At 39.5% G+C, this 12,443-nt stretch overlaps 1 protein-coding gene across 4 annotated transcripts in view; it reads left to right on the forward strand.

Moving 5' to 3' along the window:
• The window catches only part of LOC135512963 (vesicle-associated membrane protein 4-like), a 29,419-nt gene extending 21,139 nt beyond the window's left edge, over window positions 1–8,280 (forward strand). For 3 of the 4 annotated variants that reach the window (XM_064935519.1, XM_064935518.1, XM_064935521.1), the window contains 2 exons: window positions 6,594–6,673; window positions 6,742–8,280. In XM_064935519.1, coding sequence (XP_064791591.1) covers window positions 6,594–6,673; window positions 6,742–6,828 — 167 coding nt within the window. In that variant the 3' untranslated portion in view covers window positions 6,829–8,280. The remainder of the gene's footprint in view (window positions 1–6,593; window positions 6,674–6,741) is intronic. The other variant, XM_064935520.1, reaches the window with a different exon arrangement.
• The last annotated feature ends 4,163 nt before the right edge of the window (window positions 8,281–12,443 follow it).

Genomic DNA, 12,443 nt, shown 5'->3' on the forward strand with positions numbered 1-12,443 from the left:
GCACAGTGCTGTTTATGACTTCAAGCCTAACAACTCCCGAGATTATACTAAAGTGCCTATAAGAACATCCAATAGTCAAAGGTATATGAAATACAAATGGTATAGAGAGAAATACCTAAACCTTCTTAACTGGGAATATTGAAGCATCATGTAAAAGGAACCACCAGCTTTCATATGTTCTCATGTTCTGAGCAAGGAACTTAAATGTTAGCTTTTTTACATGGCACATATTGCACTTTTACTTCTCCAACACAGTTTTTGCATTATTTAAACCAAATTGAACGTTTCATTATTTATTTGAGACTAAATTGACTTTATTTATGTATTATGTTAAGTTAAAATAAGTGTTCATTCAGTATGGTTGTAATTGTCATTATTACAAATATATATATGTAATATATAGAAAAATCGTCCGATTTAATCGGTATCTGCTTTTTTTGGTCCTCCAATAATCGGTCGACCTCTAATCAGAGCCAAATGTGGCGATGACATACAGAGCATACACACACACACAAAATGCAAGGCTTCGATGGGCAGGTGTGGTAACTGTGTAAAATAAGTTTTATTTGACCTTTTATTTAACTAGGCAAGTCAGTTAAGAACAAATTCTTATTTTCAATGACGGCCTAGAAGCAGTGGGTTAACCTTGTTTGGTGCGGAACAACAGATTTTTACCTTGTCAGATTGGGGATTTGATCTTGCAACCTTTCGGTTATTAGTCCAACTCTCTAACCACTAGGCTACCTGCCGTCCCAAGTAAATGGAGTCTAGTCTGTATGATCGTAATAATGATTATAGTACTCCCGGGTGGCGCAGTGGTCTAAGGCTGTGCCACCAGAGATTCTGGGTTCGAGCCGAGGCTCTGTCGCAGGCGGCCGCAACCGGGAGGTCCATGGGGTGACACACAATTGGCCCAGCGTCGTCCGGGTTAGGGAGGGTTTGGCCAGCAGGGATATCCTTGTCTCATCGCACACTAGTGACTCCAGTGGCGGGCCTGGGCACAGTGCACGCTGACCAGGTCGCCAGGTGTACGGCGTTTCCTCCGACACATTGGTGCGGCTGGCTTCCGGGTTGGATGTGCATTGTGTCAAGAAGCAGTGCGGCTGGATGGATTGGGATTCAGAGGGCGCATGGCTCTCAACCTTCGCCTCTCCCGAGTCCGTATGGGAGTTGCAGCAATGAGACAAGACTGTAAATACTACCAATTGGATACCACGAAATTGGGGAGAAAAAAATATTAGAGCTGTAATTAGTAAGGATGTTTTTCATCTGGGGCAGTAGGGAGCTGTTAGAGGATGTAGGAAACTGAACACATCCAGGTGTTCTGCACATTCTATGTAAATTATATGATCTCTATGTTCAGTACACTCTACATGTGTTCATGATCTCTACAGATTGAATGCATTAACAGGCTAGCTCTCACTTGCGCTCGCTCTCTCTCTCTCACACACGCTCACACGCCTTCCTGCTTTCTCTGTTGGGATGAACAGATGAAATGGGCTTTCTCCAGCCGTCCTGGGTACTCCAGGTCCATCATGACTTACACAGATGTTGTCTCTGTCATGTCCACCAGCACAATATCCACATTCGGAACACAGTGGTAGGAAGGAACCCTAAAACAGTTTTGGTGTATTGGGACTAGAGGTCGACCGATTAATTTGAATGGCCGATTAATTGGGGCCGATTTCAAGTTTTCATAACAATCGGAAATCGGTATTTTTGGGTGCTGATTTGCTGATTCTTTTTTTTTTGTAATTTTTATTATTATTATTTTATTTAAATTGATTTTATTTTTAAATGTATTATTATTATATTTTTTATACCTTTATTTAACTAGGCAAGTCAGTTAAGAACACATTCTTATTTTCAATGACGGCCTAGGAACGGTGGGTTAATTGCCTTGTTCAGGGGCAGAACGAGAGATTTTCACCTTGTCAGCTCGGGGGATCCAATCTTGCTACCTTACAGTTAACTCGTCCAACGCAATAACGACCTGCCTCTCTCTCGTTGCACTCCACAAGGAGACTGCCTGTTACACGAATGCAGTAAGGCAAGGTAAGTTGCTAGCTAGCATTAAACTTATCTTATAAAAAACAATCAATCATAATCACTAGTTAACTACACATGGTTGATGATATTACTAGATATTATCTAGCCTGTCCTGCTTTGCATATAATCTAACTGAGCATACAAGTATCTAAGTATCTGACTGAGCAGAGGTAGGCAGAAGCAGGCGCGTAAACATTCATTCAAACAGCACTTTTGCGCGTTTTGCCAGCAGCTCTTCGTTGTGCGTCAAGCATTGCGCTGTTTATGACTTCAAGCCTATCAACTCCCGAGATGAGGCTGGTGTAACCGAAGTGAAATGGCTAGCTAGTTAGCGCGCGCTAATAGTGTTTCAAACGTCACTCGCTCTGAGCCTTCTAGTAGTTGTTCCCCTTGCTCTGCATGGGTAACGCTGCTTCGATGGTGGCTGTTGTCGTTGTGTTGCTGGTTCAAGCCCAGTGAGGAGCGAGGAGAGGGACGGAAGCTATACTGTTACACTGGCAATACTAAAGTGCCTATAAGAACATCCAATAGTCAAAGGTTAATGAGAGGGAAATAGTCCTATAATAACTACAACTTAAAACCTCTTACCTGGGAATATTGAAGACTCGTGACAAAAGGAACCACCAACTTTCATATGTTCTGAGCAAGGAACTGAAACGTTAGCTATCGTACATAGCACATATTGCACTTTTACTTTCTTCTCCAACACTTTGTTTTTGCATTATTTAAACCAAATTGAACATGTTTCATTATTTACTTGAGGCTAAATTGATTTTATTGATGTATTATATTAAGTTAAAATAAGTGTTAATTCAGTATTGTTGTAATTGTCATTATTACAAATACATTTTAAAAATCGGACGATTAATCTGCTTTTTCGGTCGACCTCTAATTGGGACAGTGTCACATTTTATTGTTTTGCTGTACTTTTGCTGTACTTGGATTTGAAAAGATACAATGACTGAGTTTTAATGGGACAACTGTCAGCTTTAAATTGAGTTTTTTTAACCATATCAGGTTAACCTTATGGGAAATTAAAGCACTTCTTGTACATAGTCCCCCCATTTTAGGGGACCAAAGTATTTGGACAAATTTACTTAAGTGTATTAAAGTAGTCAACATTTTAGTATTTGGTCCTGTATTCCTAGCACGCAATGATTACATCAAGCTTGTGACTCTACAAACTTGTTGGATACATTTGTTTGTTTTGGTTGTTTCAGATTCATTTCTTTTGGGCACAAAATAATGGTAAATAGTGTATTGTGTCATTTTGGAGACTCTTTATTGTGAATAGAAATGTTTCTTTACACTTCTACATTAATGTGGATGCTACCATGATTACGGATAGTCCTGAATGAATCGTGACTAAGTGAGAAAGTAAACATCGATAACGTCATCAATGCACTTATTGATGAAGCCAATGACTGATGTGGTGTACTCCTCAATGCCATCGGAGGAACCCTGGAACATATTCCAGTCTGTGCTAGCAAAACAGTCCTGTAGCATAGCATCTGCTTCATCTGACCTCTTTTTACAACATTAATAATGTCTACACTGTATTTCTGATCAATTTTATGTTTTTTTAATGGGGGAAAATATATATATGTGTGTGTGTGTGTGTGTGTGTGTGTGTGTGTGTGTGTGTGTGTGTGTGTGTGTGTATATTTAATGTTTATTTAACTAGGCAAGTCAGTTAAGAACAAATTCTTATTTACAATGACACCCTAACCCGGACAACGCTGGGCCAATCGTGCACCGCCCTATGGGGCTCTCGATCACGGCCGGTTGTGATACAGCCTGGAATTGAACCAAGGTCTATAGTGACACCCCTAGCACTGAGAAGCAGTGCCTTAGACCGCGGAAGCCCTTGTGGCAGGGCTTGCAAACTATTACGGACTACAAAGGGAAGCACAGCCGCGAGCTGACCAGTGACACGAGCCTACCAGACGAGCTAAATAACTTCTATGCTTGCTTCGAGGCAAGTAACACTGAAGCATGCATGAGCGCATCAGCTGTTCCTGATGACTGTGATCATGCTCTCTGCAGCCGATGTAAGACCTTTTAAACAGGTCAACATTCACAAGGCCGCAGGGACAGGCGGATTACCAGGACGTGTACTCCGAGCATGTGCTGACCAACTGGCAAGTGTCTTCACTGACATGTTCAACCTGTCCCTGACCGAGTCTGTAATACCAACATGTTTCAAGCAGACCACCATAGTCCTTGTGACCAAGAACACTAAGAGAACCTGCCTAAATGACTACTGACCCATAGCTGGTCATGGCTCACATCAACACCATTATCCCAGAAACCCTAGACCCACTCCAATTTACATACTGCCCAACAGATCCACAGATGATACAATCTCTATTGCACTCTACACTGCCCTTTCCCACATGGACAAAAGGAACACCTACGTGAGAATGCTATTCATTGACTACAGCTCAGCATTCAACACCGTAGTGCGACTCCAACACCATCGTTAAGTTTGCCGACGACACAACAGAGGTAGGCCTGATCACTGGCAACGATGAGACAGCCTATAAGGTGGAGGTCAGATACCTGGCAGTCTGGTGCCAGGATGACAACCTCTCCCTCAACGTGATCAAAACAAAGGAGATAATTGTGGACTACAGAAAAAGGAAGACTGAGCACGCCCCCATTCTCATCGATGGGGCTGCAGTGGAGTAGGTTGAGAGCTTCAAGTTCCTTGGTGTCCACATCACCAACACACTATCATGGTCCAAACACACCAAGACAGTTAGGAAGAGGGCACGACAACGGCTATTCCCTCTCAGGAGACTGAAAAGATTTGCAAAACTGTTTTACAGCTGCACCATCGAGAGAATCCTGACTGCTTGCATCCCCGCCTGGTATGGTAACTGCTTGGCCTCCGACCGCAGGGCACTACAGCGGGTAGTGCTCATGGCCCAGTACATCACCAAGGCCAAGCTTCCTGCCATCCAGGAGCTCTATACCATTGCCAAGGGCTCCAGCCACCCTAGTCATGGACTGTTCTCTCTGCTATCGCACGGCAAGCGGTACCGGATCATCAAGTCTAGGTCGAGAAGGCTTCTACCCCCAAGCCATAAAATTCTTGAACAGTTAATGAAATGGCTACCAGGGCTATTTGCATTGTCCCGACCTCCCCATTTTTAAGCTGCTGCTACTCTCTCTGTTTATTATCTATGCATAGTCACTTTATCTCTACCTACATGTACATATTACCTCGACTAACCGATGCCCCCCGCACATTGACTCTGTGCCGCAACCCCCTTTGTATTTAAAAAAAAAAATTTTTACAAGCCCTTAACTCACAGTGCAGTTAAGTAAGCATTTGACTGTCAGATTGTTGTATCTGGAGCATGTGACAAATACAATTAGATTTTTAGATGGTGCATGATTACAATGTTCTTATTATCCCTGTCTGTAGGTAGTCTGCTAGTTATTGGCTGGAGCAAGTTCAGCTCTGTTAACAAGCACAGGAGATGACATGAGAGGAGAGGTGTTCACCATGAGAACAGGAGATCTCTGCATGCCAACACATAATGTCACATAATGTCTCTGCATACCAACACATAATGTCAAACAACTGTCTGACTCCAAACAGAGAGATCAAATCTAACTTTATTTATATATTTATATATATGTTTATATATTTATATATATATACAGGTTATCTACAAGACCCTGCTAGGTAAAGTCCCCCGTTATCTCAGCTCGCTGGTCACCATAGCAGCACCCACCTGTAGCACACGCTCCAGCAGGTATATCTCTCTGGTCACCCCCAAAACCAATTCTTCCTTTGGCCGCCTCTCCTTCCAGTTCTCTGCTGTCAATGACTGGAACGAACTACAAAAATCTCTGAAACTGGAAACGCTTATCTCCCTCACTAGCTTTAAGCACCAGCTGTCAGAGCAGCTCACAGATTACTGCACCTGTACATAGCCCATCTATAATTTAGCCCAAACAACTACCTCTCCCCCTACTGTATTTATTTATTTATTTTGCTCCTCTGCACCCCATTATTTATCTCTACTTTGCACATTCGTCCACTGCAAATCTACCATTCCAGTGTTTTACTTGCTATATTGTCTTTTTTTTTGCCTTTACCTCCCATCTCACCTCATTTGCTCACATTGTATATAGACTTATTTTTCTACTGTATTATTGACTGTATGTTTGTTTTACTCCATGTGTAACTCTGTGTTGTATGTGTCGAACTGCTTTGCTTTATCTTGGCCAGGTCGCAATTGTAAATGAGACCTTGTTCTCAACTTGCCTACCTGGTTAAATAAAGGTGAAATTAAAAAATTAAAATATGGAGAGGCAGAAGGAACAAGTTGTGTGTTTTGCTTTGGCAACATGAGGTTGTCCCTGTCATACCAGAGTATGAGATGAGGTAGTTCTTAGTCATAGAAACAGAGAATACAACAGACAGCTCCTATCAGATGCTGTTTACACCTTTCTGTTTTCTTCTGTGTCTCTCCCTGTCCCCATCTTCTCTCCCTGCACGTGTCCCCTTTGGTCATATGACCTTCCAGACAGCCTATCAGACAACGCTTCAGCCTTTAGCAGCAGAGCCAAGCAGCTGCACAGGAGGATGTGGTGGAGAGATGTGAAGGTGAGTCAACGTGTGTGTCCGTGTATGTATCCATGTCTTTGTGTAATGCTTGTTTCTGTCTTCTACAGATGAAGGCCATCATAGCTCTGGTGGTGGTCATTCTGCTACTTATCATCATCAGTGAGTGTCAGCCTGAACAACACATATTGTATTAATCAAGAATATTATCACACTGATTCAACGCATAGCACTGAATACACACTTAACTCTCTCTCTCAGTTCCAGTGATATTGCGGTATCGCTAGTGTCGCCAGGAGGAGGAAAAATATCTCCTCATCTTCCTCCCATTCTCCTGCACACAGTCCTCCACATCAGCCAGGGGGCACCACCCAGCCTCCCAGACCCCTGCTGTGCCAGCCTGTGTGGCTCTGGGTAGAAGTTGCTCTTAACTACAGATCTAGGATCAGCTCACCCTCTCCCAATGCTAACCTTTACCGTTAGGTCAGTTTTGTGTTTTCAATCTTAAGGTCAGTGTCTACTAGAGACCACTTCATCCTACTCTGTGAGTCCGGGCCAAGGGTGACATAGGTAGCATTACGTTGGCGTTACATAAGGGTTGGGTTTGCTTTGCAAATGACACCTTATTTAGGGAAAAGGTTGTCATTTGACATGCTGCCTGTGTCTCAGCCCCCTCATCAAACTTAAGGAGAACTCCGTTCAATACATAATACATATCAGCTAGTCCGGTGGTCACCAAACTTTTCTGAGTCAAGATCTCTTTTACAGTCAAAAAGCAAGCCGAGATAAAGATTTTTTTACATTACTTAAAAAATGTAACATTAACTCAATAGTTGTGTAGGAATGAGATTCTGGCAGCAGGTCTAATACATTTTCACAGCATATTGGCTATATGCCTGGACTGCCAATATTGTTCTTCTCAGAACATATTATTTTTCACAACTTGAGCTTTGATAACAAAATAGATCAGTTGATGTAGCACTTGCAAGGCACCGCTAGGGCTGTGGCGGTCATGACATTTCGTCAGCTGTGATTGTCAAGCAAATAACTGTCGGCCTCATGGTAATTGACTGGTAAGATTCGATTATAATTCCATGGTGTTATATTAATTTATAGTATGAAGAATACAATTTAACAAAACGGAATAAAATTATAAATATTTTCTCAATGATTTGAGGGAGTGCGCACATGCGGCTGTTCTGTGTTGAGCGTTAACAAAGAAATAGGCACTCTATATGCTTAATTTAGAGTTATTAATGTAACTTGTTCTACAAACATTGAGCTGGCTTTATGTTTAGATTTTTAATACATGGTAAGGCCGCATGATGCAACTTTAAATCTCTGCTTTGTTTTGTTACGCAGGCTGAACACAGTCTCTCATTCACAATTTGAAAATCAATTTGACAATGCCTAGAAGTTCATGGCGGCATCCCCTTTGTGGCCGTAATGCATCCTATAAAAATCCATGCCTTTTGCGGCCCGGAGTGCTGCATTGTGCCCTTCTCCCTGAGTGCTGCGCAATCCGAAACGTCTCTCTCACACGGCTCTGACACACCAGGGACGCAATTGTGCGTGTCCTTATCCAATTACGAAGTGCATATTGAAGATATTGGAAGAACTGTCCACATTTACTTTTCATCAGCCAACAAGATGAGGTAAGGCCTAACCATAGTACAAAGCACCTATTCTAGACGTACCTTGTAAACCTCTTCAAGGAATACCAATATCCCCCTTAATGATTTAGATACAAACGCCAACCTATTCTGTGTGAGAAATTAATATTCCAAACATAGTCTGGGACAGTTGTGGGATTCGATAGATCCCAATTTAATATAACCACTAGGATCAAAAAAACGTTTTTATGCAATGTAGCTTAATATGTTAATAAACTATTAGGCTATTTTTTTCACATTATAACCGCAGCAATGCGCACATGGTAATAGGCAATAAGCGCAAATGTTCCATTAGCGGAAAACAATATGAAAAGTGACTGCAAATGCAAATATGCATGTAATGCTTTTACTATAAAGGTGCATTTTAATGGTGAAAATTACCTTCCCCAAACTGGAAACTCACACGCTGCTTGTAAATGCCAGTTAGGCTCTCCACCCCTTGTAAAGGTGATTAATGTGTTTAATTTTAAGTTATTTGACCACTTTAGTTGTGATACAAACCGTATTAAAACATATAGGCCTATGGTTAGGCTACACGAGGTGTGGGAATATGATTGAACAAGTCGCAAAAAAAAAGTATTTGTTTCTTATGCTGGGCATCATTCACAAGTGATAATATATAATTCACACGTGATAAGCTAATATTGTCACCCATCAGACTATTCTTGTTTTTGTTGATTTGTTGTTTTGATTTAGAATGGACCATTATCATGCACCTGTATTGAAACGGGTCATCTCACGCAATTGCATTGCCTATAGAAATGTTGCGCAACATGAGCTCATGGGCTCTCATGAAGTGTTTGATTAGATCTTTGAATATATTTGCATTGATGTCAGAGTGATTAGAGGGACAATAGAGTCTGGAGTACCAGGCAGTTATCAAGTTTGGTAGGATACTAATGACCAGCAGCAGCATCAGAGCTTGGAGAAACCTAACTACCGTGACTAAATGGTCACGTGGAATTTGACTGCCTTCATGACACACGGTCACCGCAACAGCCCGAGGCACAGTTGAGCATATATTTTAGAATTTGCTTTATTATTTTACTGGACGTATGGTACCTGCATCTGATGGTCATGGTGCTTTCACAACAACTGGGAACTCACATTTCGTATCATATACTGTAGTCAGACTTATTATTATTATTATAATAGTCAACTTATTATAATTATTTATAATTATAGTCAGATGTAGTATTATAGTCAGATGTAGTATTATTATAGTCAGATGTAGTAGTAGTATTATAGTCAGATGTAGTAGTATTATTATAGTCAGATGTAGTAGTATTATTATAGTCAGATGTAGTAGTAGTATTATAGTCAGATGTAGTAGTAGTATTATAGTCAGATGTAGTAGTAGTAGTATTATAGTCAGATGTAGTAGTATGATTATAGTCAGATGTAGTAGTATGATTATAGTCAGATGTAGTAGTATTATTATAGTCAGACGTAGTGGTATTATTATAGTCAGTAGTATTATTATAGTCAGATGTATTATTATAGTAGTATTATTATAGTCAGACGTAGTAGTATGATTATAGTCAGATGTAGTAGTATTATTATAGTCAGATGTAGTAGTATTATTATAGTCAGACGTAGTGGTATGATTATAGTAGTAGTGGTATTATAGTCAGGCGTAGTGGTATTATTATAGTCAGACGTAGTAGTAGTATTATAGTCAGATGTAGTAGTATTATAGTCAGACGTAGTGGTATTATTATAGTCAGATGTAGTGGTATTATTATAGTCAGATGTAGTAGTATTATAGTCAGATGTAGTAGATTATAGTCAGATGTAGTATGATTATAGTATTATAGTCGTAGTAGTAGTATTATAGTCAGATGTAGTAGTATTATAGTCAGATGTAGTAGTATTATTATAGTCAGATGTAGTAGTATTATTATAGTCAGATGTAGTAGTATTATTATAGTCAGATGTAGTAGTATTATTATAGTACGTAGTAGTAGTATTATAGTCAGATGTAGTAGTATTATAGTCAGATGTATTATTATAGTAGTATTATTATAGTCAGGATGTAGTAGTATTATAGTCAGACGTAGTAGTATGATTATAGTCAGGTGTAGTAGTATTATTATAGTCAGACGTAGTAGTAGTATTTAGTTATAGTAGTATTATAGTACGTAGTAGTAGTATTATAGTCAGACGTAGTAGTAGTATTATAGTCAGACGTAGTAGTATTATTATAGTCAGACGTAGTAGTATTATTATAGTCAGACGTAGTAGTATTATTATAGTCAGACGTAGTAGTATTATTATAGTCAGACGTAGTAGTAGTATTATAGTCAGGCGATGGTATTATTATAGTAGTATGGTATTATTATAGTCAGACGTAGTGGTATTATTATAGTCAGACGTAGTGGTATTATTATAGTCAGACGTAGTGGTAGTATTATAGTCAGACGTAGTAGTATTATTATAGTCAGACGTAGTAGTATTATTATAGTCAGACGTAGTAGTATTATTATAGTCAGACGTAGTAGTATTATTATAGTCAGACGTAGTAGTATTATTATAGTCAGACGTCGTAGTATTATTATAGTCAGACGTAGTGGTAGTATTATAGTCAGACGTAGTGGTATTATTATAGTCAGTTGTAGTGGTATTATTATAGTCAGACGTAGTGGTATTATTATAGTCAGACGTAGTAGTATGATTATAGTCAGACGTAGTAGTATGATTATAGTCAGACGTAGTAGTATGATTATAGTCAGACGTAGTAGTATGATTATAGTCAGATGTAGTAGTATTATAGTCAGACGTAGTAGTATTATTATAGTCAGACGTAGTGGTATTATTATAGTCAGACGTAGTGGTATTATTATAGTCAGACGTAGTGGTATTATTATAGTCAGACGTAGTGGTATTATTATAGTCAGACGTAGTGGTATTATTATAGTCAGACGTAGTGGTATGATTATAGTCAGACGTAGTGGTATGATTATAGTCAGACGTAGTGGTATGTAGTATTATTATAGTCAGTGGTATGATTATAGTCAGACGTAGTGGTATGATTATAGTCAGACGTAGTGGTATGATTATAGTCAGTAGTGGTATATTATAGTCAGATATGATTATAGTACGTAGTGGTATGATTATAGTCAGACGTAGTGGTATGATTATAGTCAGACGTAGTGGTATGATTATAGTCAGACGTAGTGGTATGATTATAGTCAGACGTAGTGGTATTATTATAGTCAGACGTAGTGGTATGATTATAGTCAGACGTAGTGGTATGATTATAGTAGTAGTGGTATGATTATAGTCAGACGTAGTGGTATGATTATAGTAGTGGTATGATTATAGTCAGGCGTAGTGGTATGATTATAGTCAGGCGTAGTGGTATTATTATAGTAGTATTATTATAGTCAGGCGTAGTGGTATGATTATAGTCAGACGTAGTGGTATGATTATAGTCAGACGTAGTGGTATGATTATAGTCAGACGTAGTGGTATGATTATAGTCAGACGTAGTGGTATGATTATAGTCAGACGTAGTAGTATGATTATAGTCAGACGTAGTAGTATGATTATAGTCAGACGTAGTAGTATTATAGTCAGACGTAGTAGTATTATAGTCAGATGTAGTATTGTTAGTCACACTTTTATTCAATCTGTCTGCGGTTGTCTATCAACAGCTTAAAAACATGTTATACAGGACTTGTAGCACACCAACATATTTGAAGATAAAGAAAGTAACCCCCACTACCACCCCCTCGTCCCTTCTCACACGTTTAAAATGCTTTCAAGCCAGAACTGAAAATGAAGTAATGGATGTATCTCAATACTCTACAGTGGCCTCCTTTACTTGTCTCCTGCTTTCCTTTTCTACACCCAGCTTGATCCGACACTAGTAGGATAGGTTCTAGCCAGTGAGAGGAAGCCACTGTGAAGTATTGAACAAAACAAATCTTAGCAAGGATCTTGATCCAGGAAGGGATTTTCTGCTGTTACCAAGCAAAGCTTTATTTTGGAAGAAGTTAACCACTTAGCTCACTAACTAGCTACTAAATTAGCAAACCAAAGCATTTGCCACATTTTAGACCGTTAACTTAATAGTTATAAGATATCTCGCTGGCAAACATTTAGTTGTAAATTACATGCTGTAACTAGATCACCTG

The sequence above is a fragment of the Oncorhynchus masou genome, chromosome 24 (assembly GCF_036934945.1).
Source record: "Oncorhynchus masou masou isolate Uvic2021 chromosome 24, UVic_Omas_1.1, whole genome shotgun sequence".
Lineage (NCBI taxonomy): Eukaryota > Metazoa > Chordata > Actinopteri > Salmoniformes > Salmonidae > Oncorhynchus > Oncorhynchus masou.